Source organism: Myotis myotis, unplaced genomic scaffold (assembly GCF_014108235.1).
Source record: "Myotis myotis isolate mMyoMyo1 unplaced genomic scaffold, mMyoMyo1.p scaffold_m19_p_9, whole genome shotgun sequence".
Classification (NCBI taxonomy): Eukaryota; Metazoa; Chordata; class Mammalia; order Chiroptera; family Vespertilionidae; genus Myotis; species Myotis myotis.
This window is the reverse complement of record NW_023416401.1, coordinates 73,004,820-73,031,449: the sequence shown is the minus strand read 5'-3', so window position 1 is coordinate 73,031,449 and position 26,630 is coordinate 73,004,820. Positions and strand designations below refer to the sequence as shown.

The 26,630-nt window shown below is 38.7% G+C and overlaps 1 protein-coding gene across 2 annotated transcripts in view; it reads right to left on the bottom strand.

Annotated features, from left to right (window-relative positions):
* MACROD2 (mono-ADP ribosylhydrolase 2) overlaps positions 1-26,630 on the bottom strand; it is a 1,927,670-nt gene that overhangs the window by 1,486,683 nt on the left and 414,357 nt on the right. For both annotated transcript variants that reach the window (XM_036322176.1, XM_036322177.1), the window contains exon 4: positions 17,236-17,265. In XM_036322176.1, the coding sequence (XP_036178069.1) occupies positions 17,236-17,265 (30 nt within the window). The remainder of the gene's footprint in view (positions 1-17,235; positions 17,266-26,630) is intronic.

Below are 26,630 nucleotides of genomic sequence, written 5' to 3'. Positions count from 1 at the left end.
TGTTTCTTGTTCCTTTGCCTGTGCCTCAGCTAAAGGACGTATTTTGCTAACCTTCTCCTGGCCTGGGAATGTTGCATGAAGCTGGACTGCCTCACACTTTAGAATGTAATAATTTCTGACTCGGCATTTAAATGCTTGGGAAAAAAAGGTTCCTTATTACTAAACAGGATAAAATGAACCTCCAAAATAAACTTCTATCTATATTTATATGTAAAATTCTTGGGCTTATTTGGGGTTAATTGAAGCATAATTATCTATATTATCTTCCCACAAAAGACACTCTCCACCACACACAGACATTTATTTGCATTATTGTTATCCAACAATTCTGGTTATTCCTCTTTACTTGGATATAACATCACCATATCTTACAATTATCCAGCGCCTTTCATCTTTCAGTTTTTGACTATAATGATAATACTAATGACAACTACTACAGTAATAACTATTTATCTAACACTTTGTGTTTGAAAAGCATTTTACAAAGAGCAATTAGCTATTCCACCTCTGTAAAGTAGTTATATATCATTATAACTATTTTTTTCAGAAGAGGAAACTAGGACACAAAATAAGGAATTTGTCCTAACTCATTAGAAAAACAAACAAACAAACAAACAATTAATGACTTTTGGCTAGAACAGAGCTGCAGCATTAAGCGAGCATGTAAAGCAAAGGGACTTTCTGAGTGGACACAGGTTCAGCAACGTCTGTGACCTCCTTGCATGTGCTGCCACTCAGAACTGGCAAGGTTCATTTCTCTCTATACCTCATTGCCTAGCTCCAGTTTGCAGGTAAATGAAGGCAGCTCCAAAGAATGGAGCTCAACAGAAAGAGTTCTTAATAGTGCCAAAGTCGAAGAGATTGTAAAAGTGACTTTCAAAGAAATTACCCCACCTTTTTTTATGGGGGAGGCACAACAGATACAGTAAAGAAAAACATTCTCCCTGTAAACTGAAGGGATATAATTCCAGACAAGAAGCTTGACCTGCAGTATTTTGCTTGGACCTTTATTTCCTGCTATGCACTTACAGGTCACATTTGGAGTCTCCTTGGGGATAAGGGATAGATATTTAAAACAGGAGCTCAATAATTTTTTCTTTGCACAGTTTTAAAAAGATTTTACCTTTAACACAAGTAGATAAGCTACACAAGCATTATACTACAGCTACTATATAATTAGGCAGCTATAGAGACCTATACTGATAGCAGTATAAAGCACTTCCTACCTCTAAATTATTTGTTTTTAGATATGAATCTGTGCTTCTAAGCATTTAGGTACCATTTAGCTAGCCAGACAAAGTGGGAGAGTTTATAAAAGCCTAGAATTTTACCAAGGAGTAGCCACTTCTCAAAGAGGGCTTTCATTGCTTTTTAGCATTTAAACTATTTTGTAATTATTTATTCCTAGGTTAAGCTTGATTTACCTATCTAATTAGTTCTTGACAGAATGACTTAAATTTACACATTTTGTGTGAAAAGTTAACTATAAAACAAAAAGTCATGTAAAATAATATTTACTAATTATAAAACTACATTTGAAAATATAATCCCTAGGGCAGGGTGGGTGTGAGGGGGAGTAATCAACCAAAGGACTTGTATGCATGCATATAAGCATAAGGGATGGATGTGGACAGCAGGGGGTGAGGGTGAGGACAGGATTGGGGGGATGGGAGGACATTGAGGGGATAAGGACACATTTGTAATATCTTAATCAATAAAGGGGGGAAAATAGAAAATATAATCCCCCAAAATGATAAAGGAAACAAGTGAACTTAAGTGAGTATCTAGTTAAAAGCATAAACATCCAGAAAGACTGTCTTTTAGAGTTACAGATTGAGGTCAGATATGGAGGAGGAATCCATACGATAAAAGGATAAAAGATGCAACAGCCAATCAGTATAAACATCTTATTTGTATCCCAATTCAAATAAACATGATAAAAAAACAAAATTATAAGATAGAAGGAATAATATGAACATTGATTGAACATTTTATATTTTTTTAGCTTTAAAATGGTAGTTTTATGATGTTAAAAGTAGAGAAAAATATAATCCCTACCTTTCAGAGGTGCATATAAAATATTTACTAATAGAATAATATGAATGTTCAATTTGATTCAAAATAATCTATGTATTTGAGTGGATGAAGGTGAAGATGAAATGAGACTGGCTATGAGTTTAATATTATTGAAGTTCTATGGTGAAAAAATTGAATGCATTAGGCTATATTTACATTTGTACATGTTTAATTTTTTCTATACTAAAACTTTTAAAAAAATAAAACAAACTTGATATGTCAATCTTTTTAGGAGGGTGGGAGGTTGGTTCAAATTCATTCTTACTCAGGTTTACATTTTGGTAGTTCTTTCAGCAAGGAGTTTATGATTAATATTTTTTTCAGTATTTATCTGAAAATGTCTTTACTTTTGCCTCACTTATTGAATGATATTTTTTGTAGGTAAAGGATGCCAGTTTGACATTAATCTCCTTCAGATACTATCTAACTACCTTTTAGTGTCTATTGTTCCTGATAATTTAGCTGTCAGTCCAATAGTTGTTTTGTTGTAGGAAGTACTTTCTTTCTGGTGTATTTTGAATAGTTATCTTTCTACTTTATGTCCAGAGATTCACTATAATGTGTGCACTTCTTCATTTAATTTAGTTTTTCCTCTCTATAAACTGCTATGTGCATTCTATGAGATAATTTCTTTGGCAAGTGTGAAAAATTATCAGCTGTTACCTTTTCAAATATTGCATTTCTTTCAAGTCTTTACTTTCCAGAATCCCCACTATATGCATGTTGGATGTTCTCCCTCTATCTGCTTTGTCTATATCACTTCCTTTTATACATACCACTTTTTTATATCTCTGTGATGCCTTCTGGGTAATTTCTTACAGTATTGTCTTCCAGGTCTTAAAATTTTCTCTTCATTTATATCTAATATGATGCTATAAAATCTATTACAGAGATTTTAATTTCAAAGTCTACATTTTTTCACTCTTAACATTTCCATTTGCTACTTTTTCACATTTGCCTTTTTTGGCTATGGTATTTTGTAATTTTTATAATTTAATCATATTAAACGTTTTTATTGGTATTTTCTAGTCTCATTTATGATGCTATCTAGCTACCTTAGGTTCTTGAAATCTAACCCTGAGGTTCATTGTTACTATTGAATATTTGGTGTGCATTTTGGACTGATTCCTCTTTTTTATATAAAAACTATAGGGGCCCAGTGCATGAATTTGTGCATCTTGAAAGGAACTGTGGGCTGTGAGGCTGCAGTAGGCACAGGGGTGGGTCTCGGCCCATCTTCCGTGCCCCCACCCAGCCCCTCCAGCCGTGGCCCCCTGTCCTGTCTGCCAGCATCCCGGCTCCTGCTGCTGCCACTCCCACAGGCTGACAGCACTGGCCCTGCTCACAGCCACTGATGACGTGAAGTGATTGGGGACGGGGCCAGCAGCAGGTGTGAGCAGCAGCTGCTGCCCTGATTGCTCCTCGGAAGCAGGGAGAGGTGGAGAAGCCCTCAGGGGCAGTCAGGGCTGGTAACCGCCAGTCGCACCTGCTGATGACGCTGAGTAATCGGGACTGGCACTGGGCACCGGCAATGGGTGCAAGGCAGCAGATGTGAGCACTGGGCAGGACGCATGGGAGCAAAGAATTTTCAGTAAACACCAGAGGCTTGCCCCAATGACAGTGAACCAGTGCCCTGCCCTGGTCTGGTGCCCCTGCTCACCTGCTCCCCCATTCTTCCGTGGCCAATGCCCGCCATGTTCTGCACATGCCCCCTGGTGGTCAGTGCACGTCATAGTGACTGGTTGTTCAGTTATTCTGCCATTCGGTCTATTTGCATATTAGCCTTTTATTATAAAGGATCTTTTAGAAGAGTTTTAGATTTATGGAGAAATTAAGAAGATTGTATAGAGAGTTCCCATGTACTTCATACCCAATACCCCCTATTAATATCTTAAATGAATGCATTTGTTTTTGCATTTATAAACCAGTGTTGACATCTTATTATTAACTATGGTCCATAGTTTACTCATTTTTTTAGTTTTACCTAATGTTTGTTTTTTTTGCTCCAGGATCGTGTCTCCTTAAACTCCTCTTGGTTTCCTGGTCTTTGATGAACTTGATAGTCATGAGATTTAGTGATCAAGTAATTGTAGGATGCCCTTCTACTGGAATCTGTCTGATAGTTTACTCATGATTAGGTTGGAATTATAGGTTTTTGTAAGAAAACGTAACAGAGGTAATGTGGCATTTTCATTATCATATCAAGGTACATCCTATCAACATGATTTACCACTACTGGCTGTGGCTTTAATTACCTGGCTAAGGTAATATTTATTAGGCTTCTCCACTATGAAGTTCCTCATCTTTTTCATAATTTCTGATAATGAGATCATTTTAAAATGGGTTTTTCTTTTGTGAGAATACTTGTGACCTGGGTGTTAAACACTTACATCCAGAATAATTTTGAATGTGCCTCTCCTATAAACCAGTACGACTAATTTTTGTTTATTTCTTGTGTTTGGGATTCTCAGAAACATAGGTGGTATAAATTTAAGTACCAAACACAAAGAAGTTGTAAGCTTGTGATACTGAAATCTTAAGGGAGTCTTTCTTGTAGTTTTCTTGAGCTGATGAAAAATTTTTTTTAGTCCACCATCCCACTGAGAGTGTAATAATTTGAAGACCTTGGTTTAAGTGAGGATCTCCTACTTTGTACGGTCTTATCTCTTATCTCAAATAACAAGTAGCCACATAGCTGCTGGTATCCAATTTCCCATCACTATTTGTACTACCACAGAGGCACATGCAGTATAGAGTTTATATTATAGTTTTAGTTCACTTTATTTTTTTCAGTACTTTCTTACTTATGGCACCCAAGAATTCCCGTTTCTTGCAAGCTGATTGAAATGTTTAAATTAATTTTTATTCTGTTTTATCCATGATATATGAGTTTGCTGCAGGAAGTTTTTCTGATTTCCTTAGTCTACCATATTTTCAGAATCTAAAGACTTTTCCTCAGTCTTGTTGGGTCTCTATCTCCTCAATAATACATGTGTGAAAATTTCTTCCCATGTTATCTGTTCTGCAATGACATCATGTTATTCACAATTTTCTAAGACACAATGGTTTATATCATTAATTGGTAAAATAGTTATCACAATGAACATAGAATATTTCTTCACGTAACTCAGTGAAAGATTTAAAAAGAAGATGAGATGTATCATTTCAACTTAACTGCAATTAAGACATCTGTAATGCTATCAACAATAAAAATATATTAAAAAATAAAAATTAAAAATCATTTTAAAATATAGTGAACTTCAGCCATGAAAACTTAGGAGTAAAATGCTATTACTTATTTTTCTTCTGAAGATTGAGCACAATGACCACACAAAGGTTTTATGGAAGACCCACAGGCTAATGAAATGAAGCATATGTCAAGAAAATAACCAGTTATCTTTAATAGTGCACAAAATTATAAACCTAAATGTGATTATTTTAATAAAACATAAAATAGAGGTGATGGTGACAATGCCCACACTTCTATTTCTAAGTAACCTTCCATTTTTATGCCTTACTATTTTAAATTAGAAATATATTATAAAATCAATTTATTGTTTTCAATAAAAAGTCAAAATCAAGTAAAATATTAACAGTATTGCCCATAATTTTCATTGGTCATTGATTTCAAGCATGAGGTAGAAGAGTTCGACAGCTTAGCCAATCTATTTAAAAACCTTCCTAAAGCATGCCCTCACTTCTATTCTTAATGAACGTCAAATCTCATTAACTAGCACATTAGCACTTTAAAATTTGCCAATAGGTTTGAATAAGAAAATCAATTATGATAATAATATTTCTAATTGAAAGATATAACTGGTTAAAGACCTGCAATATGACAAAACATAAATGAGACAATAGTGCCCTGGCCTGCTTGACTCAGTGGATAGAGCATCGGACTGTGGACTGAAGGGTCCCTGGTTCAATTCCAGCCAAGGAAATGCATCTCCGTTGCAGGCTCTGGTCAGTGTCCATGCAGGAGGCAAACAATCAGTGTGTCTCTCTCACATAGATGTTTCTCTTACATAGATGTTTCTCTCTCTCTCTCTCTCTCTCTCTCTCTCTCTCTCTCTGTCTCTCTCCCTCCCTCCCGCTCTCTCTAAAAATCAGTGGAAAAATATCCTCAGGTGAGGGTTAACAAAAAATAAAAATAAAAAATAAATGAGACAATAGCCTTTCCCTCTTTCCATGTAATCTGTGGAATGCAAATTTTCTGCATTTCATTTCCCCAACTATACAAGTAAATATTGTTCTCTTTCTCTCTCAGAAATCAAAGACATATAATTATTATTTAAAAGAAAACTATGAGATCCTGGCTATATAAACACTAGAAATGAAAGGTAATACAATACTTAAAATAATTACTGCATAAATATGTATATAATCCTCAGGTTGACTGGGTTATGCATTTTTACAAGTACTATTTTTTCATTAGAAATAAATGTCTTTCCAGAGCAAACCGGTCAAAACAGAAATATCTAAACATGTTAGGGACCCAGAATGAGAGACAGTGATAGGTCAAAATTAAAATTAAGTTGCTACTATATGTGGTAGAAGCTGCCAAGGCACTACAGATGAGTAATCAAGTCTTCGCTCTCAAGAAGCTTATGCCCTAATTGAGAAACACACCCTTTCAGGTTCAATCAGCTATGGCCAGAATGAGGAGGACATTTAATCTGCACAGGGCTGCCCCTTTGACAGGGTTTTCAGATGGGACAGTTTCACATAGAAGGGGGAATAGGTATGCAGTCAACATGATGAATAACTTCAAAATTTAGCTTCAGAATAGAGGAATCATGGTGACTGCAATTAGAGTGAAACAGACAAGGTGTGTCCTTGGAATGGCCATTACAATAGGAAAGTTCAAGCACAGACATGGCCTGGATTTCACACCTCCCTCCTTCCTCCACCAGGAACCGTCTGGAAGACTTAATGACAAATGGCAGACAGGATTAAAGCAACCAGGGCTGGGGCACACTTCTCAGAATAGAACTAGACAAGCTCATGTGGAATGAGGAAAACACATATTAGAAATCCAACTGGTGTGGGCAGCTGTAGTGTAGGTACCTAGACTGAGATGCAGGTGAGGTAATCAGGAGAGAAAGCAAGACGGGGGGGCACTTGTGTGGGTGATGACTACCAGACTTTACCCAGGCTGTTCTGATGGAGTTTTGCTGCCAACACCACTAGCACCAGAGTTCCCTTCTATTCTAACACTGTTCACTCCATATTAACTGGCATGCTGATGGTGAGAGGAAACTGCTCAGGTCTGGATAATGTGACTACAGAAGAGTGAGGAAGATGACTGAAGCAGAGCAAGATATCTATAAAATATCTATATCAAACAGTAGGAAATATAATTAAATAGGCCATTTCCTCCTGCTCCTGGAAAGTGCTATACATCCTCCAAGATGGCTCTAGTATCACCTCCTCTGGGAAGCCTTCCCTGACCCCTCCAAGAATCTTTGCTACTGCAGTGTCAAGACTAGTATACAGGAGGGCAATCAATACAAGATATTGACTGTGAAAGAGAAAAAAAAGAAAAATATTTAAAGAAGGAAAAGAAAAAAAGAAAGGGAAAAAGATTGGTTGGCTCAGTATGTAACTGAATGTTGTCAGAACTGCCCTGGCTCCTGGTCCCTACATCCCTATTCCCTTCTCCTTCCTCACATCTGGGCCTCCTGGTCTCCTTTAGGAGGCCTAACCACCTGCAGTACCCAGGTTCAATCCCACCTGAGGTAGTCAAGATTTAAACCTTATGATCTATGGTTTAGCATTACATCCCTTCCTGCAGCTCTGTTCCTAAGACTGAGTCTTGACTGACCAACCAGGCCAGAGCTTCTGAGTTTTTCTTGCTATGCTTCTCTCAGGACTGAGAGACTGTTGCTACTCCCAGACCCATGCCTGGGACCCCTCCACCTGCTGAGGATAGGCTAGCTGGCTGATTCTCCTGAGGGGCAACCCCCAACATACTACCAGCTTTAACTGGCCTCGATCCCTCACTGATGACATTATCCTAGACCAGGGGTGGGCAAACTTTTTGACTCGAGGGCCACAATGGGTTCTTAAACTGGACCGGAGGGCAGGAACAAAAGCATGGATGGAGTGTTTGTGTGAACTAATATAAATTCAAAGTAAGCATCATTACATAAAAAGGGTACGGTCTTTTTTTTTTTTTTTTTAGTTTTATTCATTTCAAACAGGCCGGATCCGGCCCGCGGGCCATAGTTTGCCCACGGCTGTCCTACACTCATCCTAGTACATCCAAGGCCTGGTCAGACCTCAAGGTTTAACAAGAGTGAAGCACAGAATCATGGTGGGGATTTTGAGCAATGGAGTGATTGATACCGGCCAGGAGAAAACCATTCTGAGCGTGGAGGGGATGGTGAGAGGGCACGCCATTCTGCTTGTGAATGCTTAAGAAATAATTTATGGCCCGGCCAGTGTTGCTCAGTGATTGAGCATCAACCCATGAACCAGGAGGTCACGATTCAATTCACAGTCAAGGCACATGCCTGGGTTGCAGGCTAGATTCCTAGTAGGGGGGTGTGCAGGAGGCAGCCCATCAATTATTGTCTCTCATCGTTGAGGTTTCTATCTCTCCCTCTCCCTTCCTCTCTCCGAAATCAATAAAAATAAATAAACAAACAAATAGAAATGATTTATGAAAGCATCACCCTTTAAATGTGTTGTTTTTCATGATTTCTTGGTGGCAACTCCTTTTTTGTGTGTAAAAAGAGTACTTGTTAGGATAGCTGTACTGCTTTTTAAAGAAGAAATCTGATGCTTGATACCTATTATGTTGATGTTAAGGTATCATTTAAATTCAAAAGACCCATGCAAAAAAAAAAAAAAATCCTTGGAACAACTGAAAGAACATATGGAATTATAACTGCTCAGATAATTAAGCCAAACAGAGAGCATGACCTGTCACAGGGAAAGGGCTGTGTTTTCTGCCAAATCAATAGATACACAATGGGCACTAAGTTAATATCTATTGAATAAATGAATGGAGATGCACTGATGGTATCTCTTGCATAACACCAATAGCTTTATAATAATAGCTTTTGAAGCATGCAATTTGGCACCTCATATAAACTACTTTAACATATACATTGACATTAACGAAAAACCAGCATTAGGAATTCTCTCTGCAGGTAGAACAACAAATGAGAAAGTTCAGAGGACCGGTGACTAATCTCAGGCCACTGAACCTTATCAATTTATGGGCCCACATTAAGGGACAAAAAGACAGCAGAGGTGGGGAAGACCATGCATTCCATCTGGGACTGTCTATTTAGTGGTAGTTGCTTACAATTAGAATTTTAAACAGTATTGATTCAAATATATGCCATATATATATATATATATATATATATATATATATCCATGTTTACAACAGCTGTCCTGTCCTGTATAGCTATGTGCATAAAAGCCAAACTTGAACTGCCACTCTGTCAGGAAATGTCACTTTAAAGGTCTAACATTCTGCCTCAGGCTTCAGCACTCAGGAGCCTGGGCAGACTGTAAGAGGAAGCAAATCTCATAAACCTTGCCCTCTATCATCAGATTCCGGTCTTATGTTAATTACTGTGACAATGAAAGGGAAAAGACATTATCCAAATACATTTTATTCTGTTCTGCAAAGTAATGACCTAAAAGGAATTGAGGAATCACCTCTTTAATTATATATTTTTTCTAATTCTGCTTCTTGACAATGTAAGGCTGAGTGAAAAGGTTTGATTTTATTATATATTCTAAAAGTACAACATCGCAGAATTTTGTTCATGTAAAACATTCTGGTACAGATGAGTGAACATGTATATAAAATGCAATGTGTTCTACGACGGAACCTCACCTACATAACAAAGGTATATGAATCCAGGCAGCAAATCCAAAGGTATCAGAAAACAGTGCCATTGTATCTACTTTCAAATTATCAGTTGGCCTTGAGATTTGTGGAAATAAGTCAAGGAAAGCATCACCTATATTTCGGCTGCCTGTTTTCCTGTCCTCTCATTCATCTTTCCTGGTGCAAACAAAGTTAACTACAGTGGGGCCTTGACTTACGAGTGTCCCGACTAACGAGTTTTTGAGATACCAGCTGTCTCTCTGCCGATTTTTTGCATTGAGTTGATAGAGTAATTTGAGTTAATGAGCTCCTTAACGAGCTCAGACTCGGAACGAATTAAACTCGTAAGTCAAGGCCCCACTGTATCTTTGCATAGAAAGCAAGTCTGAAGAGCAACAATATATTAAAAATCACAAAGCAAAGGCAAAGAACCCCAGAGCGGGAGTCAACACACCTGCCTTTTCATTCAGTCATTAGCCTTCATAATGAAAATGAAAACAATAATAATAACAATAAATAAGTAAAACTCACACCACTTGAGCACTGTGGCAGAGAGAGTGCCATGTATCTACCAACCATTTTCTCTCCCTGGGAACTCTGGGAGATCCCCTTCTTCCCAGCCTTCCTTGTAGTTATGTTGGGGGTCACTTGCCTGAATTTTGACCCATAAAACATGAGCATAAGTAAGCCATTCTCAAACTAGTCTATAAATATATTCCACAAGATCTTCCAGCTCTCTTCCTGTGGCATCCGTAGCGGCCACATATCACATAGTATGTGTAGCTCAAGACACGGAAACTGCCTGGGTCTCTGTGTCACCACCTGTATGAGAACCTGAGTGGGAGCCACCAGTCCCACTAAGACTATGGCGTGAGCAAGAAATAAACCTCATTTTATTAAGCCAATCAGAGTTTTAGGTTTATTTGTTACCACAATATACTACAGGAGTAATCAAAGGACTAAGTGAGAAAACAAAATTTACTTATTTTATAAATCAATATGCTTCACAGCTATTACACTGAGTGGCCAGATTATTATGACCACCCCGTCAGTACCTCTTTGGGCCACCTTTTGCCTTCAATACTGTGATGATTCTTCTTGGCATTGACTCCACAAGATGTTGAAAGGTGATCTGACACCATGCCTGATGAATAGCACTGTCCAGTTCTGTGGGATTTGATGGTTGTGGAACCAGCTGCCTGATGGCTCTTTTAACTTCGTCCCACAAATGTTCAATTGGATGGAGATCTGGTGATTGTGGGGGCCACCTAAGCAAGGTAAAGTCTCCCTCATGTTCTTGAAAGCACTCCTGCACAATATGAGCACCATGGCATGGCACATTGTCTTGTTGGAAGGAGCCATCTCCATTGGGATACGCCATCAACATGATAGGATGAACTTGATCATCAACGATACTTAGGTATGTTGTGCTATTCAGGCATTGTTCCACACGAATTAAAGAGCCCAAATCATGCCAGGAAAACATGCCCCAAACCATAACACTGCCCCTACCAGCTTGAAGGGTTGTACTCATGCATGTGGGGTGCATGCTTTTATGCTGTTTCTGCCAAATTCTCACTCTGCCATCTGCATGATGCAACTGGAAATGTGATTCATCGGATCACATGACTTTTATCCAGTGCTCGACTGTCTAATCCTTGTGTTCCTGTTGGAGATGTTTTATCTTGGTAACTGCAGACAGCAAAGGTGTTCGAACAGGCCTTCGGCTTCCATATCCCATACGATGCAGTGTATGGCTAATTTGCCTACAAACGTCAGGTGGTCATAATAATCTGGTCACTCACGTTCAAATATATCCCACATTCAAAGGCTGTTAAATCGCATTGTTTCCCCATATCTTCAGAAAAAAATCACTTCTACTGTCGTGGTAAACAACCTGCTTCCCTATTTATAACGGTCTGGCCCTCTAGCAACTTCAGCGCGAAATTATAGCTAATTTGCCTACAAACGTCAGGTGGTCTTAATAACCTGGCCACTCAGTGTATATAGATACTACTGGTAGCTGTGATGGAAAGTTTACAAAAATTAATAGAAATAGTGCCCTCGGCAGCCCAGGATCTGTCTCTTGCTTCAACAGTGTTTGGACCGAACAGACCTAGGGATGCCCCTTCTACCAGCCTCCGTCCACTCTCCTGTATCTTATCCAGTCACCACCTTCAGAACCACCTCTGAGACCAGCCAATGCACTGGTATTTTTCCTACCTTAACTCCTTATTGCCAAACAACCATGAGCTCCCGAATTCGTCTGAATTATTCCATCAAGGTGGAGGCTGCAGTCAACCGCCTGGCCAACTGCATCTGCGGGCCCCCTACACCTACCTCTCTCTGGGCTTCTATTTCCACTGCGATGATGTGATTCTGGAAGGCAAGGGCCACTTGTTCTGCGAGTTGGCAGAGAAGCACGAGGGCGCTGAGCGTCTCTTAAAGTTGCAAAACAAGCGCGGTGGCCGCATTCTCTTCCAGGACGTGCTGAAGCCTCCCCAAGGTGAGTGGGGTGACACTCAGGATACCATGGAAGCCGCCCTGGCCATGGAGGGGAACCTGACGCAGTCCCTTTTGGAGCTGCAGGCCCTGGGTTCTACCTGTGCAGACCCTCAGCTCTGTGACTTCCCAAGAACCACTTCCTGGGTGAGGAGGTGAAACTCATCAAGAAGATGGGCGACACCTGACACATTAAGAAGATGGGCAACACCTGACTCACCTCTGCAGGCTGCCGGCCCCCAGGCTGGGCTGGGCGAGTATCACGACTAGGAGCCTTTGGAGCCCAGAGGCCTTTGAAAGGCCCCTGTTTATTCCCCTGGTGTCTGGCTTTTACCTGAGCTTCCCCTGAAACTACTAGTCATTCTTTTAACCACCCTGAAGCCCTCTCCCATGCATTAGACCAAATGAAACAATAAAGCTTTTCACAAGAAAAAAAAATTAATAGAAATTCTAAGATTTTGACATTCTACCATTACATAGGTAATGTAAAGGCTTCCTGAAGGGTAGAATCCAGTCACTATAGACCAGTCACACATTTAAAAAATTAGCATATGTATCTGCCTTTAACAGATCTGGAAAATATAAACAGAGATGATCCATTTCACCAAGGGTTTCATCTGAAATGACTGGGTGGTTGTGACCGCCACGCCGGTGTTCATTACAAAGACTATAGTCAGAGACACTGAGTTCCTGGAAAGAGTGGTCTTTGACCTACAGATGAAAATTTTATACCACTGTAGTGATTATCTCACTTTAAAATCAGAGCTAAGAGGACTAATTGTGACCACTTTTAAAAATCTCCTTTTAGGAGAACTCTCTTCTTAGTTATAGCCCTTGGTTATAGTATAAGAAGACTAAACATATTTAAAAAAAAAAATGCTAAGATTTTATGGGAAATACATTTTTGTATGCACTGATTTTGTCTAAATTTCAAGCACTACTTATACAGTTTTAGAGAAAGCCCTCCTGAAGACCTGAGAAAATAGTACTTAATGTACCATTATTATTTTTATGTGGTATCAAATTGTTTAGTCAATCAAAAAAGTAGTCCTTTCAGAGACTTTTCAAGGGATATTAATTCAAGTCAATAAAAAGAATCCTTGATTAAATCTAACAGTAGTACATCAATTTAATTGCTCCTTATTGGTTGATTATTAGGTTTTACTTTACAAATATCACTGACAGGATTAAAAATATTTGTCATAGAATCAGAAGGCCAAAAAATCAGTATAAGAAGACTAAAAATATACTTAAATTTAATTTTTAAATACAGCCTTCCAAAAATCAGACATACTTTACAGCAATCTTAACATCTCTGGAAGTGCATAAATGAATTTAAACCTGTCATGACCTACTTTAATGGAAGTAATTACAGCCACCTTAAATATTTGTAATTTACCTTTATAATCATGCTAACTTGCTAATTTTAGACTTCAGAAATTAGAAAGTATGGCAATAATTACATTTAGCAAAATCAATCATACATTTATGCCCCATAGAACAGTAAACAGAAAACTGACTTTGCCTATTCCTGAATGTCTTGCCACTGCTAAAAATTCATATTATATTTTTTTCATACAGGTTAGAGGAACTATAAGAAAATACAGGCCCAGTCACTAGAATTAATTCTATAAACACCAACTATGTACACATATATTAAAACAAAGCAGGTTGACAAGACTTCCTAAACAACTGCCTACCTTCCCACTATAGCATGGATTACTAGTTACCTACCAAAACCTCCACTCTGCCCTACCTCCTTAGAAAACAGAATTCTCTCTCTCCCTCTCTCTCTTTCTCTCTCTAACAAACACATTGCTTTTTGGAACAAAACTGCATGTATCCATTAATAAACGTTTAATCAAGTTCAAGGACAATGTGAGACTTTAGGGAAACCTGCTTTGAAAACCTGACTCATCTTTTGGGGGCCACCTTTTTTATTTTTTGGCCTTCTTACTCCTCCTAACCCCCAAATGCATGATAGCTGGAGCTCCACTGGTCATCAGGGACCCTGACTTCACTGCACTAAGAAGGAGGAACAGAAAAGTAATAACGTGGTTATATTATGGGATTACCACAACCTTTCTAGTTTACATCTATGCTACCTTCACATGAGATAGAAATATACTTCTATTTCCTATAAGTAACTATTATTTTGTATTTTCCTACTATCCTATCTAATAAAAGACAAAAAGGGTAATTAACCATACCTCCGCCACGCTTCCCATTGGCTAATCAGGGCAATATGCAAATTAACTGCCAACAAAGATGGCGGCCGGCAGCCATGCAGCTGAAGCGAGCAGGAGGCTTGCTTGCTGCAGTGATGGAGGAAGCCAAGGTTCACCGCCTGCCACGGCCCATCTCTGAGCTCCGGAAGCAACAATGTTTCAATTATAGAAGCTAAACAAACCCCAGATACCTGCTTTCAGCCAGCCACGGCCTCAGAGCTGGGGGCGCCAGTGACAGCAATAATGTTTCAATTATAGAAGGTAAATAAATCTCAGAATAAAAAAAAAAAGAAAAAAAGGAGAGGCTGGGAGCTTCAGTCGCTGGTCAGCCTGAAAACAGCCCTCAGCCCCTAACCCAGGCTGGCCAGGCACCCCAGCAGGACCCCCACCCTGATCCAGATCACCCTTCAGGGCAAACCAGCTGCCCCCACCCATGCACCAGGACTCTATCCTATATAGTAAAAGGGTAATATGCAAACGGACCCTAACACCAGAAAGACTGGGAATAACTGATCACTATGGCACACACTGACCACCAGGGGGCAGACACTCAATGCAGGAGCTGCCCTCTGGTGGTCAGTGCACTCCCACATGGGGAACCTCTGCTAAGCCACAAGCCAGGCTGATGGCTGCCAGTACAGCAGTGGTGGTGGGAGCCTCTCCTGCCTCCTCAGCAGCGCTAAGGATATCCGACTGCAGCTTAGGACTATTCCCCGCTGGCAAGTGGACATCCCTGGAGGGCTGCTCAGCTGCCAGAGGGATGTCTGATTGCTATCTTAGGCCCAATCCCCCAGGGAGCAGGCCTAAGCTAGCAGGTGGTCATCCCCCAAGGGGTCCCAGACTGTGAGAGGGCACAGGCCGGGCTGAGGGATCCCCCACTCCCAAGTGCACAAATTTTTGTGCACCAGGCCTCTAGTGTGTAAATAAAGTGATATTAACTAATATAATCAAACAGTCAAGCCAGGTTATAAAAATAGCCAAGAACAATAAATTAACCAGTTAACTGTCACGTGCCCAAAATGGAAACCATCCTTGTTTCAATAGATGCTTATGACGTACAAAGGGTTAATTGTCTAGCTAATATGTCTGTTGTTTAACTTGATGAATTTGTTTATAGAGACTCAATTTTAACTTTACTTTATTCTATTTAGTCAAATTGTTGAAATAATAATATATATTGCAAGAAAATCAGTACTAATGTATATTTATTTTAATAATGTTTACCTAACATATTATAAGAGACCCAGAGATAAAAATTTATGGGGAATCCAACTAATAAGAAAAGATTACCCTCTAATTCCCAAGCATACAAAATAAATTAAAATTAGAAATTCTGTAGATTTCTATTTTCTAAAATAATTTATGGAGGAGGAAAAGAAATATTCTGCTATAGAATATTCACTGACCTGATAATATGAAGAACATTTTTTAGTTTAAACTGTTTTCTGTTGTTTCTATTTCCAAGATTCTGTTTTTGAAAATCTATTAATTCTCATATAGAAATGATACTTAAAAATGTAATTGCTAAATAGAATTGCACTGAAACCTCCTCATAAAAGCCAGGCAATTTTTTAGAAGCCTAATGCTCTGTACAATTATTTACTTCTACCATATACATGAAAAGAGAGAGCAAGAGGGAAAGGGAGAAAGAATGAGGGAGAAAACAAACCTATCTATGCCCATCTGGGTCTTAAATAAAAAGGACCCTAATTTTGGCTCAGTGGATAGAGCATCAGCCGGTGGACTGAAGGACTGACCCGGGTTCGATTCCAGTCAAGGACACATACCTGGGTTGTGGGCTCGATTCCCAGTTGGGGGCGTGCAGGAGGCAGCCTATCAATGATTCTTTCTCATCATTGATGTTTCTATCTCTCTCTCCCTCTCCCTTCTTTTCTGAAATCAATAAAAATCTATTTTTTAAAAAAGGGCCCTATTCTATTGTGTACTTTTCCCTCTCCTACTATATTATATAGGCTGGGCCAGGAAAGCTTTCATCTTTCAAGAAATAAATAAATCTAGAAATATTTTTATTTTCTAGAAATAAAAATAATAAATAGGCATAAGATCGTAGTATCAAAGATAAATTTTCAGTATAGAAATCTCTCTCTTCCTAATCTCCTATTGATCGCTTTCTCCTTTAAATAGGCTAAAAGAAAAAGCAAAGTGTCAATACTAATTTCTTTTTTAGTATTCACATCAATAACTGGCTTATATATTAAGCTCTCAGGCTACAGAGTCATAATTTTTATAGTCATTATGATGAAAAAATCCCCAAAGCCACAGCTCCCCAAATGTATTCAATGTGACTCTGTCCTCTGCTATGTCTTCATCCCAATAGCTTATAGCTGTTACAGCTTATGCCAAAGGTGTAAATACAAAGTTTGACAAGAAGAAAAACACTATTCCACATATTTTGAAGTCAGATATTTCCATTATAAATTATTTTCTAGAAAATTATCATTTTTGAGATTGATGATTATAGCTAAATTAATTTTCTTTAAAGTATCACAGAACTTATTTAACATTTGTGGTTGGTATAGAAATAAAAGTATATTTTAAGTGATGTTCAGGACTTACCACCTCCTCCTCCAAGGAGACTGGCATTTGCTGTTTAAAAGAAAACAAAACAGAAGAAAGACATTAAATAATATATAAAAATATAATAGGCCAGATGGTTTAATAAAAAGTTAATAATGATCATATCTCTTATAAATACACATACTTTTGTATAAAGACTGCCTTTATTACTGCTTCATAATGGTATGAAAATTGAAATGCTTTGCTATTTTTATCTCTTTTTTCTCTTCAAATAACTATTTTTATAATGTAGTTCCTTCTAATAAAATGAAGCACATAATGTGATCCTTTTATTTTTCATTCTTTATCTAAATTAATCTTCTGGGTTCTCTATTTTATCAAGTAGAGAAAGAACAATGTTACTTAGACAATTTCAATGATTTCAAAGAACAATGTAACAAGAAAGAATAATAATTTTAATTAAATTAAACACAATCAAATAAAACTATCTCAAGACACTTCTCAGTAAAACTCTTAAATAATAATAGATTTGTTACTTTTATCATTAACTTTTTATTAGAAGGGAAGAAATAAATTTTAAGCATTTTTGTAAAGCAATGCTGTGACATATCTTACCCAGTTATCCATTATTCTAGCAAACATATTTAGAGAAGCAAAATAATAAGCAAAATATAAGACAATTCCATTTAGAATTCTTTCAAGCGGTCAAATTTTCAGGAAGTTCCATGGCAGGTTTCTGTTGAAGTATTAAGCAACCTTATGCCTATGTTTATCTAGTCATTATAATAGCCAGAAAACAGAAGTTATACATTGCACTGACCTTTATCCCATAAAGTTTTATGTATCATAGGCATTATCTCATGCCATTAAAAAAGAAAGTAAGAAAGAAAAGAAATCCCATAGCTATATAAAGAAAGCATATGGCAACCAGGCTCCCTGTCTTTGTGGAGAATTCTGAGCTACCAAAAGATTAAAGAAAGCATCTAGAAAGAGGTGTAGGGGGTCTTCAACTTGAATTTAGTGTGTTGTCCTTAGGACCATGTATTGCCACAATTAAGAGAAGCAAATAGCAGAGTATTAATGATTCCAGAAATAAAAAAAAAATGGATCCTTTTAAGAGCAAATGCACATATACTTATTTCCATGAGGTTAAATATGCGATGGCTTGTTAACTATTGCAGCACTAAAGAGAATATCATGAGAAAATGCCTTTGAAGATTTTCTCAATACTCAGTACGAGCACATCAAATCAAATACAGGGTCATCTAATTGTTGCTCTTGCCTTACTCTCAGTGCTTTTGTCACAAACACGGACTAGCAGTACCATTATTAGCATAAAGAAAACTCACTTCTGATGTCATAAATTCTTCTGCCACCCTATCACCTCGGGTCTCCAAACCTCTGCACACACAGTGAGAAAGCGAGTAGTATTTATAGAGATGGCAGCCAGCACTTAATGTCCAACCCCAAATTAAACTTTGTAACTGTTAAGCTAGTAACTTGTTGAAGGGACACTAGGAAAGATGTGAATTCTATTTTGGTCCCATAGCCCTGAATACATGGGGAAATTTCATGATCAACCTATGTCTCTTGGCTAATTCAAACATTTTCTAAAATTTTAGCTACAGGCTTTTATAAATCTGCATGGCATTTCACACTCCTGCTCATTTTTTTCTTTTCCTATTTGACTGAGAACTGCTTCCCTATCTATAGGTTTTCCAGATCCCTGAAACTCCATCTGTCATCCTCCAAGTTTCACGTTTTCATTCATAAAGAAAAAAGGTATTTCCAACAGCAAACTATAACAGTAATGAATAGTAGCTTTTCACTCAAATGATCATGCCCAGAAGCACAATAACACAATATAGCTTACTTGCACCCAATGTTTTGCTCAATAAAGGTGGAGGCTGCCTGTTTTGAGAGCATAGCGGAAGGCCCATTTGTTTACTCAGGCACTTGTCCAATAGATGTGGGTGGATGAGTGGGTGTAGGTGTAGGAACTAAAATCTCAGCCTGGACAACCATCAAGTTAATTTGTGTCAGATGTGTGCTCATGTTTAGATGAGCCTATCTGGTCACATTTTAACATCAACACAGAAATATTTTATAAAAGTGTGGCATTCTACTTAATTTCAAGTACATTATCATTCATGTAATAGAATCTTAACCTAAGATGGTTAAGATTTAAAGCAATTCTAATAACTGAAATCAGGATAATAATTTTTCTGAAGAATCCATCAAGTTTAAGTCTATTTTATCAATTTCTGTTCTCTAAAAAAATATTTAATGTGTACTTTATTAGCAAAAACATCAAGGTAATTGTCTTCAATAAAAGTGACATAAAAGTAGGCAAATAAAAAAGTGAACCTTTATGAAGATTTCTGAAATTACTTAACCTTCACAAAGCATGCTATACATAACATAACTGACCTAAACACTTATTGGCCTGGTGAATTAATTATTTCTTCTTTTTACAAAAGTTAAAATGACTGTGTGTCTAAAATTAATAGTCATTTAATTTCTACTTAGTTATCTCCAATAAATTGTGGTATATTCCAATTAGATAGGAAGCCCTAAAACTAAGCTGGCCTGCATCTATCGAACTCTCAATACATATTCTCTAATAATGAGATAATTCATAGGTTGAGTTCAATTTCTTTATTGACATATAAGCGGTACTTATTTACTAAAATGTATAAAAAGAGCTAACTGTGGCCCTTTTTCTTCCCATAAAATTAAAGGCTATTAAAGAAACTCAAAGTTTATTTGATTAAGAAAGTATGAAATATACTTATATCTCTAAGTCCCTTGCTAGAGAAAATTTTGGATATGCCTCAAGTTATCCCTAGAGTTTCACAGAAAAGGAAAAGGAAAAAGGAACAAAGAAAACTTGAAGTTTATGAGCATGATGCCACTGCTTCTGAAATAAGATTCCAAATGATCTTCTTTTTGCATGTTTACTAATAACACTACCTGCATTCATATTTTCCTAAATAAAATGCCCCTTCCATTACTAGAGTAAGTGGAGGAAAAAATCACGCTACATTGCTTGTCTCAAAGACTGACTCGATGAGGAATTAAATGAGCCTTTACAAGTTAGTGACTCTGTGTATCACACTTTTTCCTCCTCCCAAATAACAATTCAAATGAGATAAACAGTTTCACTGTCTATAAAACAAGGACAAAACTGAACATAAAATGGGAGAAAAGGTTACCTAAATCTGATTTAAAAATGGTAAGTGTAGAGAATTTATTTACAATACCCTAAGCAAGAGGTTAATTTTTAAAGTTTATAAGAAATTGTTTTTTCCATATGAATTGTTTTGAAATTTTTAATTAAAATTGTCAAATTTCCATAAGTGTTAATATTCATTTTAAAATTATCAAAAAAAAAATAAATGCAATGTAGAAATCCTGTTCTTGGAATTATTAGCCTAAATAAAAAGTGATCTTGGTGTTGCCAATAGTGTCATTATTTTATGTTGGTCTCAAAGTACAAATAGACTATTAGATTACCCTCTTCCTAAAACAAAATCTCTTAAATGACCCTCTCTGTGGTGAATGCATCTTTTTAAGGATATAATTATAATAAAATTGTGGATCAAATCATGAAAAATAAAATTACTATACTATAAGTAATCTATTCCCGGAAGTTCCTAGATGGAATATATGACATAACATTATGAGAAAAGCAAGACAAAGCTATAATTTATCACACAACAATGACAGCTCTTTTCCTCCTATGATCTCAGAGCCCTTTTTAGTCTGTATAGGGTAATGAAAAAGGTACTGAACAAAGAGTCAGGTAATCTCTGTTTTACTTCTTCCTCAGTCACTAAATAGGTAGATGATGTGGGCAAGTCAAAGTCAACCATCTTATCTTCTTTCATCATGAAAATCAGAATCTATCAGGGGTAGCAAACAGGTTTCAAAAAAATTCTAAATCATCAATTTGAAGAGACTAGTCCTCTGATTTGAGAAATATTCTGATGCTAAACCTACACTCAGAGAACGATGATCAATTAATTATGCTGGTCACAGGCAGAGGGGGCCAGGGAGAATACAAATGGCAGCACACATGCCATGTATTAGGGATCACTGGATCAGATGTCTTCTCTTGCATTTGATTGAGCTTGACACAATGAAATTCTATTCAGTAATCTTAAACAAACCTGCTAACCCAGTGGTTCTCAACCTTCTGGCCCTTTAAATACAGTTCCTCATGTTGTGACCCAACCATAAAAGTATTTCCGTTGCTACTTCATAACTGTAATGTTGCTACTGTTATGAATCATAATGTAAATATCTGATATGCAGGATGGTCTTAGGCGACCCCTGTGAAAGGGTCGTTCGACCACCGAAGGGGTCGCGACCCACAGGTTGAGAACCACTGTGCCAGCATTGTCCTTCATGTACCTAATAATGTCTGCCCTTTATGAGTCTAAAGTAATCTAGTCTGTGAAAAAATGTCAGGTAACTTGGCCTGATAAGTGTTTGGAACTATTTTTTTTCCACTTACCCAGTGATTTCTGTTATCTCTACAGTAATTATTTGTTTTCCTACTCCATTTCTACCCCCACCCAATGCTGTCTGGCAAACAAGCAGCAGCCTGGGAAACTAGTCGTTAAACATTGATTAAAACTATTTGTGCAGGGTTTTGTTTGCTTTTCGTCATTATAAAATAAATTATAATTGCTTTCACCCGAACAGGTTCCTGACCAGCTAGTTGAGTTTGTTTATGCTGCTTTCTTATTACAATAGAGGGCATGGGATGTCAGAATGATTGTAGGCAAACAATTCCCCTGGAGCTCCAGTGAAAACACCATGTCATTCACATGCCATCTATCGTAAAAGATAAAAAAAAAAAAAGCCGAAATATCACCCTTTGGAATGGCACACGTTATTTTCGCTGCACTTTGAAACTCAAAGTAGGAAGTGCTAAAAAATCTGTTAAAATGAAAACCCCACGCACGTGCATAACTGTAGAACCATTTTGTACAGGGAGCAGCCATCTCAGCTGACAGCTGTGGAAACAGAGTCTACACAGACAAATACAACCATGGACTCGGTCGCAGTTTGTGCTTTACTAGATTCACACCTTCTGAACAAAATTAACAGAATGCATGAGCTTTGGGGCAAAGCTATAATTTCCTGCTTTGAAGCTGACAGAGAAAATGAAGAATAAGCTTAACCATCTCACGCGTAGAAACCAGGCATAAACACATGATCGATACTTTACATTTTGTACTTTCTGTAGAATTCAAAGGAACTGTTGATTATTTGAGAGTCTGTGTGGTTTGTGTAAGCTGTTACCCACTACGAAGCCAAAAATAGAATACACCGAGCCCTACTGTTGATAAATAGGTGAAAAGGCATCAGAAATTGTGAAACTTACTTGGCATTATTAGCAAATAGAACAAGAACAAAACAGGGTTGAAGTATGAGGGAGGAGCTAGAGCTGCCCTGCTTTGTCAATCTGGCTTTACCGGCTAGAATTCTGGGTGCTCAGTGGCTTCTAGGAATACTGCAACATGGGAGGAAAAACACTTATTTTTGTCCAACTCCTTCTTTTTATGAAGGTGTCAGATAACTTGTCTAGGATCAGATCCAGGAGAAGAACCCACCAGAAAATATTCAAATTGCATAATCACATACAAAAATGGTAACAGAATACACATGCATGGAGGTCACCTGATATAATTTTTAAAGGGTGAACCAAAGCACTGGAAGTTCCAAGCTCCATAATGCGACGCGATGAGTGAAGCATGTGGAGAATCAGCACAGCTTCTGCGTACCAAGCAGCCTTCCTCACACTGTGCTCTGAATCAGCTGTAATTGTGATGATAACACTGGCTCCGTTACAAAAGGGATTACTTAAGTAACCCAATCTGGAGCTTTTTAAAGATTGAACAAGCGTGTCTACATAGGGAAAAAATGAGTTCAAATGTATATTAGCTTTGTGGTTGTAATGATACAAGACACTTGAACAGCAGTTTTAATGTACTTTGGACAAGAAAGGTTTTGAATACAAACCAATTCCCCATTTGAAAAATGGAAGTTGTGCTTATGGGAGGGAATATGATACACTTTAGCCTGATGAAAACATAAGCCTGAACATGCACCCTCATTTACACACTTCTTAGGGAAACCAATTTTTTTTCAATAAAACCAGACAGTACCTTTGAAAAAAAAAACAAAAAAAACCTGTTTTGTATAATTTTCTTAGTTCATCTTTCTTATAATATTATAGAATCTCTATTTCTCTCCAATAATGAAACACCAAGTGAGCTTTGTAAAAAGGTTTATTTTAGACTAGAGGCCCAGTGCACAAAATTTGTGCACTGGGTGGGGGGGGGAGGCTGTCCCTCAGCCCAGTCTGCACCCTCTCCAATCTGGGACCCCTCAGGAGCTGTCCGACTGCCTATTTAGGGATAAGGCCTAAACTGGCAGTCGGACACCCCTCTCACAATGCGGGACTGCTGGCTCCCGACCACTTCTGCCTGCCAGCCTGATCACCCCCTAACCACTCCCTGCTGGCCCAATCGCCCCCAACTGCAGGCCTGGTCACCACCAACTGCCCTCCTCTGCAGGCCTGGTCACCCCTAACTGCCCTCCCCTGAAGGCCTGGTTGCCCCTAACTGCCCTCCCCTGAAGGCCTGATCACCCCTAACTGCCCTCCCCTGCAGGTCTGGTTCCCCCCAACTGCCCTCCCTTCCTGCAGGCCCGGTCACCTCCAACTGCCCTCCCCTGCTGGCCTGGTCACCTCCAATTGCCTTCCCCTGCCAGCCTGGTCACTCCTAACTGCCCTCCCCTGCTGGCTTGATCACCCACAACTGCCCTCCCCTGCAGGCCATCTTGTGGAGGTCATCTTGTGACCACATGGGGGTGGCCATCTTGTGCGAGGGTGTGATGGTCAATTTGCATATTATCTCTTTATTATATAGGATTGTACTTTAAAACAAATAAGACAAAAGAGCAATTCTCAGTCATAGCAAGTAGATGAGGAGACTGAGGCAAAAAACCTCAAAGATAAAGGATGGGGGTTAAAGGAAGTGCATGGCTGCTACCCTGAGAACACTTATTAAAGTGTGAAATCCATGGAGGCAGAGGCCATGTTTGCTGGTTCAACAGTACCATGCACAGGTATAGACAGTGAGGAATCACTGAATGGAAAGGAGGGAAATGAGAGAGATGGGAAAAGGAATGTCATATTTCTGGGACAGGTAAAAGAGCTATAATAATACAGTTACTTCTTCACAATTTTATAGCCAAGTAAGACTGTGCCAGGAGGGAGCCAAACAGAACTAGGTCAAATTCCACACTCTATCATCTTCCTTGAGAAATCTCTTGGATTCTCTGTTTCTTTTTTTTTTTTTTTAATCCTCACCTGACGATATTTTTCCATTGATTTTTAGAGAGAGTGGAAGGGATAGAGAGAGAGAAACATTGATGTTAGAGGGTCACATTTATTGTGTCTGTTCCTATACCAGGGCTGGGGATCAATCCTGCAACTGAGGTACATGCCCTGCTAGGGCAGTTCTCTGTTTCTTTATTGGTAATTTGGTAATATAATGGTCATGGTATAAGTTTGCTGAGAGGAAAAAGGGTGATAACCTATATGAATGCACTTCATGGTGCCTGGCACATGCTGAAGCTCAGTGCTTGTCAGCTCCCTGTGCCGGACCTTGATTACAGTGCTACTTCTGGCACTGAAGCTAGAACTGAAAACCACCACTAATACAAGCATTCAGAACAATCAGTTTTGGGGGCCAGGGCCATGCTCATCTTAGAGAACTACAGTCCTCTTCCCTACTCTAAGATGCCCTCATCAGAGTTTTGGAAAGAAACCAGGACTTATGCACAAAAGACAGTTAGAAACAGGCCATGTTAAATTTCTTTAAAATTCTGGGTTTAGGTCAAGTAAAACAATAATTCTATAAGCCCATAAAGAAAATAGATGTCAATATTTTGCATACTATAACAGTTTTCCCCCCTTCTGGGTTATTTTGATTATTTAGTTTCAAAAGTATGTTAGATATTTTATGTGAGACAGCTTCTGTTTACTACTCAAGACTCCTCTCTATACCTCCCCCTGTTCTCTTCCCAAAATGATCTCTATAGATGACATCAATGGGTCCTCTTACCCCCTGGCTCTGCTTGGGTTTAGTCAATGGGGAGCCCTGGCAGGACTAGGTTGGATACTGAGAATTAGTTCAAGGATTTTATTCCCTGGTTCACTCCCTGTAAGCTTACCTTGAGCTGATTCTGTCCTTGAATAAAGGTCACTGCTCTAATCAAGGTCATATATATATATATATATATATATATATATATATATATATATATATAAAGCTTAAGTGACCAACCAGTAGCTATGATGCACACTGACCACCAGGAGGCAGACGCTCAACGCATAGGCATGGAAACATGAAACAGACTGATGAATCTCGGAGGGAAGGGGTGGGGGAACGGTGGGAAGAGATTAGCCAAAGGTCTTATATGCATACTAGAGGCCAGGTGCAAGGATTCGTGCACCGGTGGTGTCCCTTGGCCTGGCCAGCAGGGATCGGGCTAAAACCAGCCCAGCGCATAGATTCATGCACCAGTGAGGTCCCTTGGCCTGGCCTGTGGGTATTGGGCTGAAACCAGAAGTCTGACATCCCCCAAGGGGTCCCGGATTGCAAGAGGGTGCAGACCAGGCTAAGGGGCCCCACTGGTGCACGAATCCATGCACCGGGCATCTAGTTTAGTTCATAAAATAACTTGCTCTCCTTTTGGGTTCTGATATTTCTTCCTCCACTGATTTCTGTGAGCTTAGACTGGTAACAATTATGCTATTGGGAGCCTCTGGTTCCTGAACAATCCCTTGAAGTTCTCCAATACCATACCTGAATCCAACCCCTTTACTTACTCCCTTAACAAATAAGCCATCCTTGAAGCATCCTGATTTGGTTGTGCCAAAGTTCCTGACAGGATCTTGATTGAACAGACGTGGTTTATAAAGACTTATCACAACTGGTGGCTAGCCTAAATCTCACATCATTTTCCTTACTAATTATATATATATATATATATATATATATATATATATATATATATATATACACACACACACACACACACACGCACACACACACACACTATAGGCCCGGTGCACGAAATTCGTGCAGGGGTATGTGTCTCTCAGCCTGACCGGCACCTTTTCCAATCCGGGAGGATGCCCTACTGATGGCTTAGGCCCACTCCCCGTGGTTCTCTGCTTTCTGCAGGCCCTGCCTGCTCCATATCGTAGTGACTGCCAAGCATGCGTGCTGGGAGCTGCCTGCGGGCCACGCTTGCCTGCTCCCGGGTTGCCGCGGTGACGGCCAAGCAGGCCATGCTGGGAGCTGCCTCCTCCCTGTTGTCAGTCTCCACGGAGGGGATGAGGTTAATTT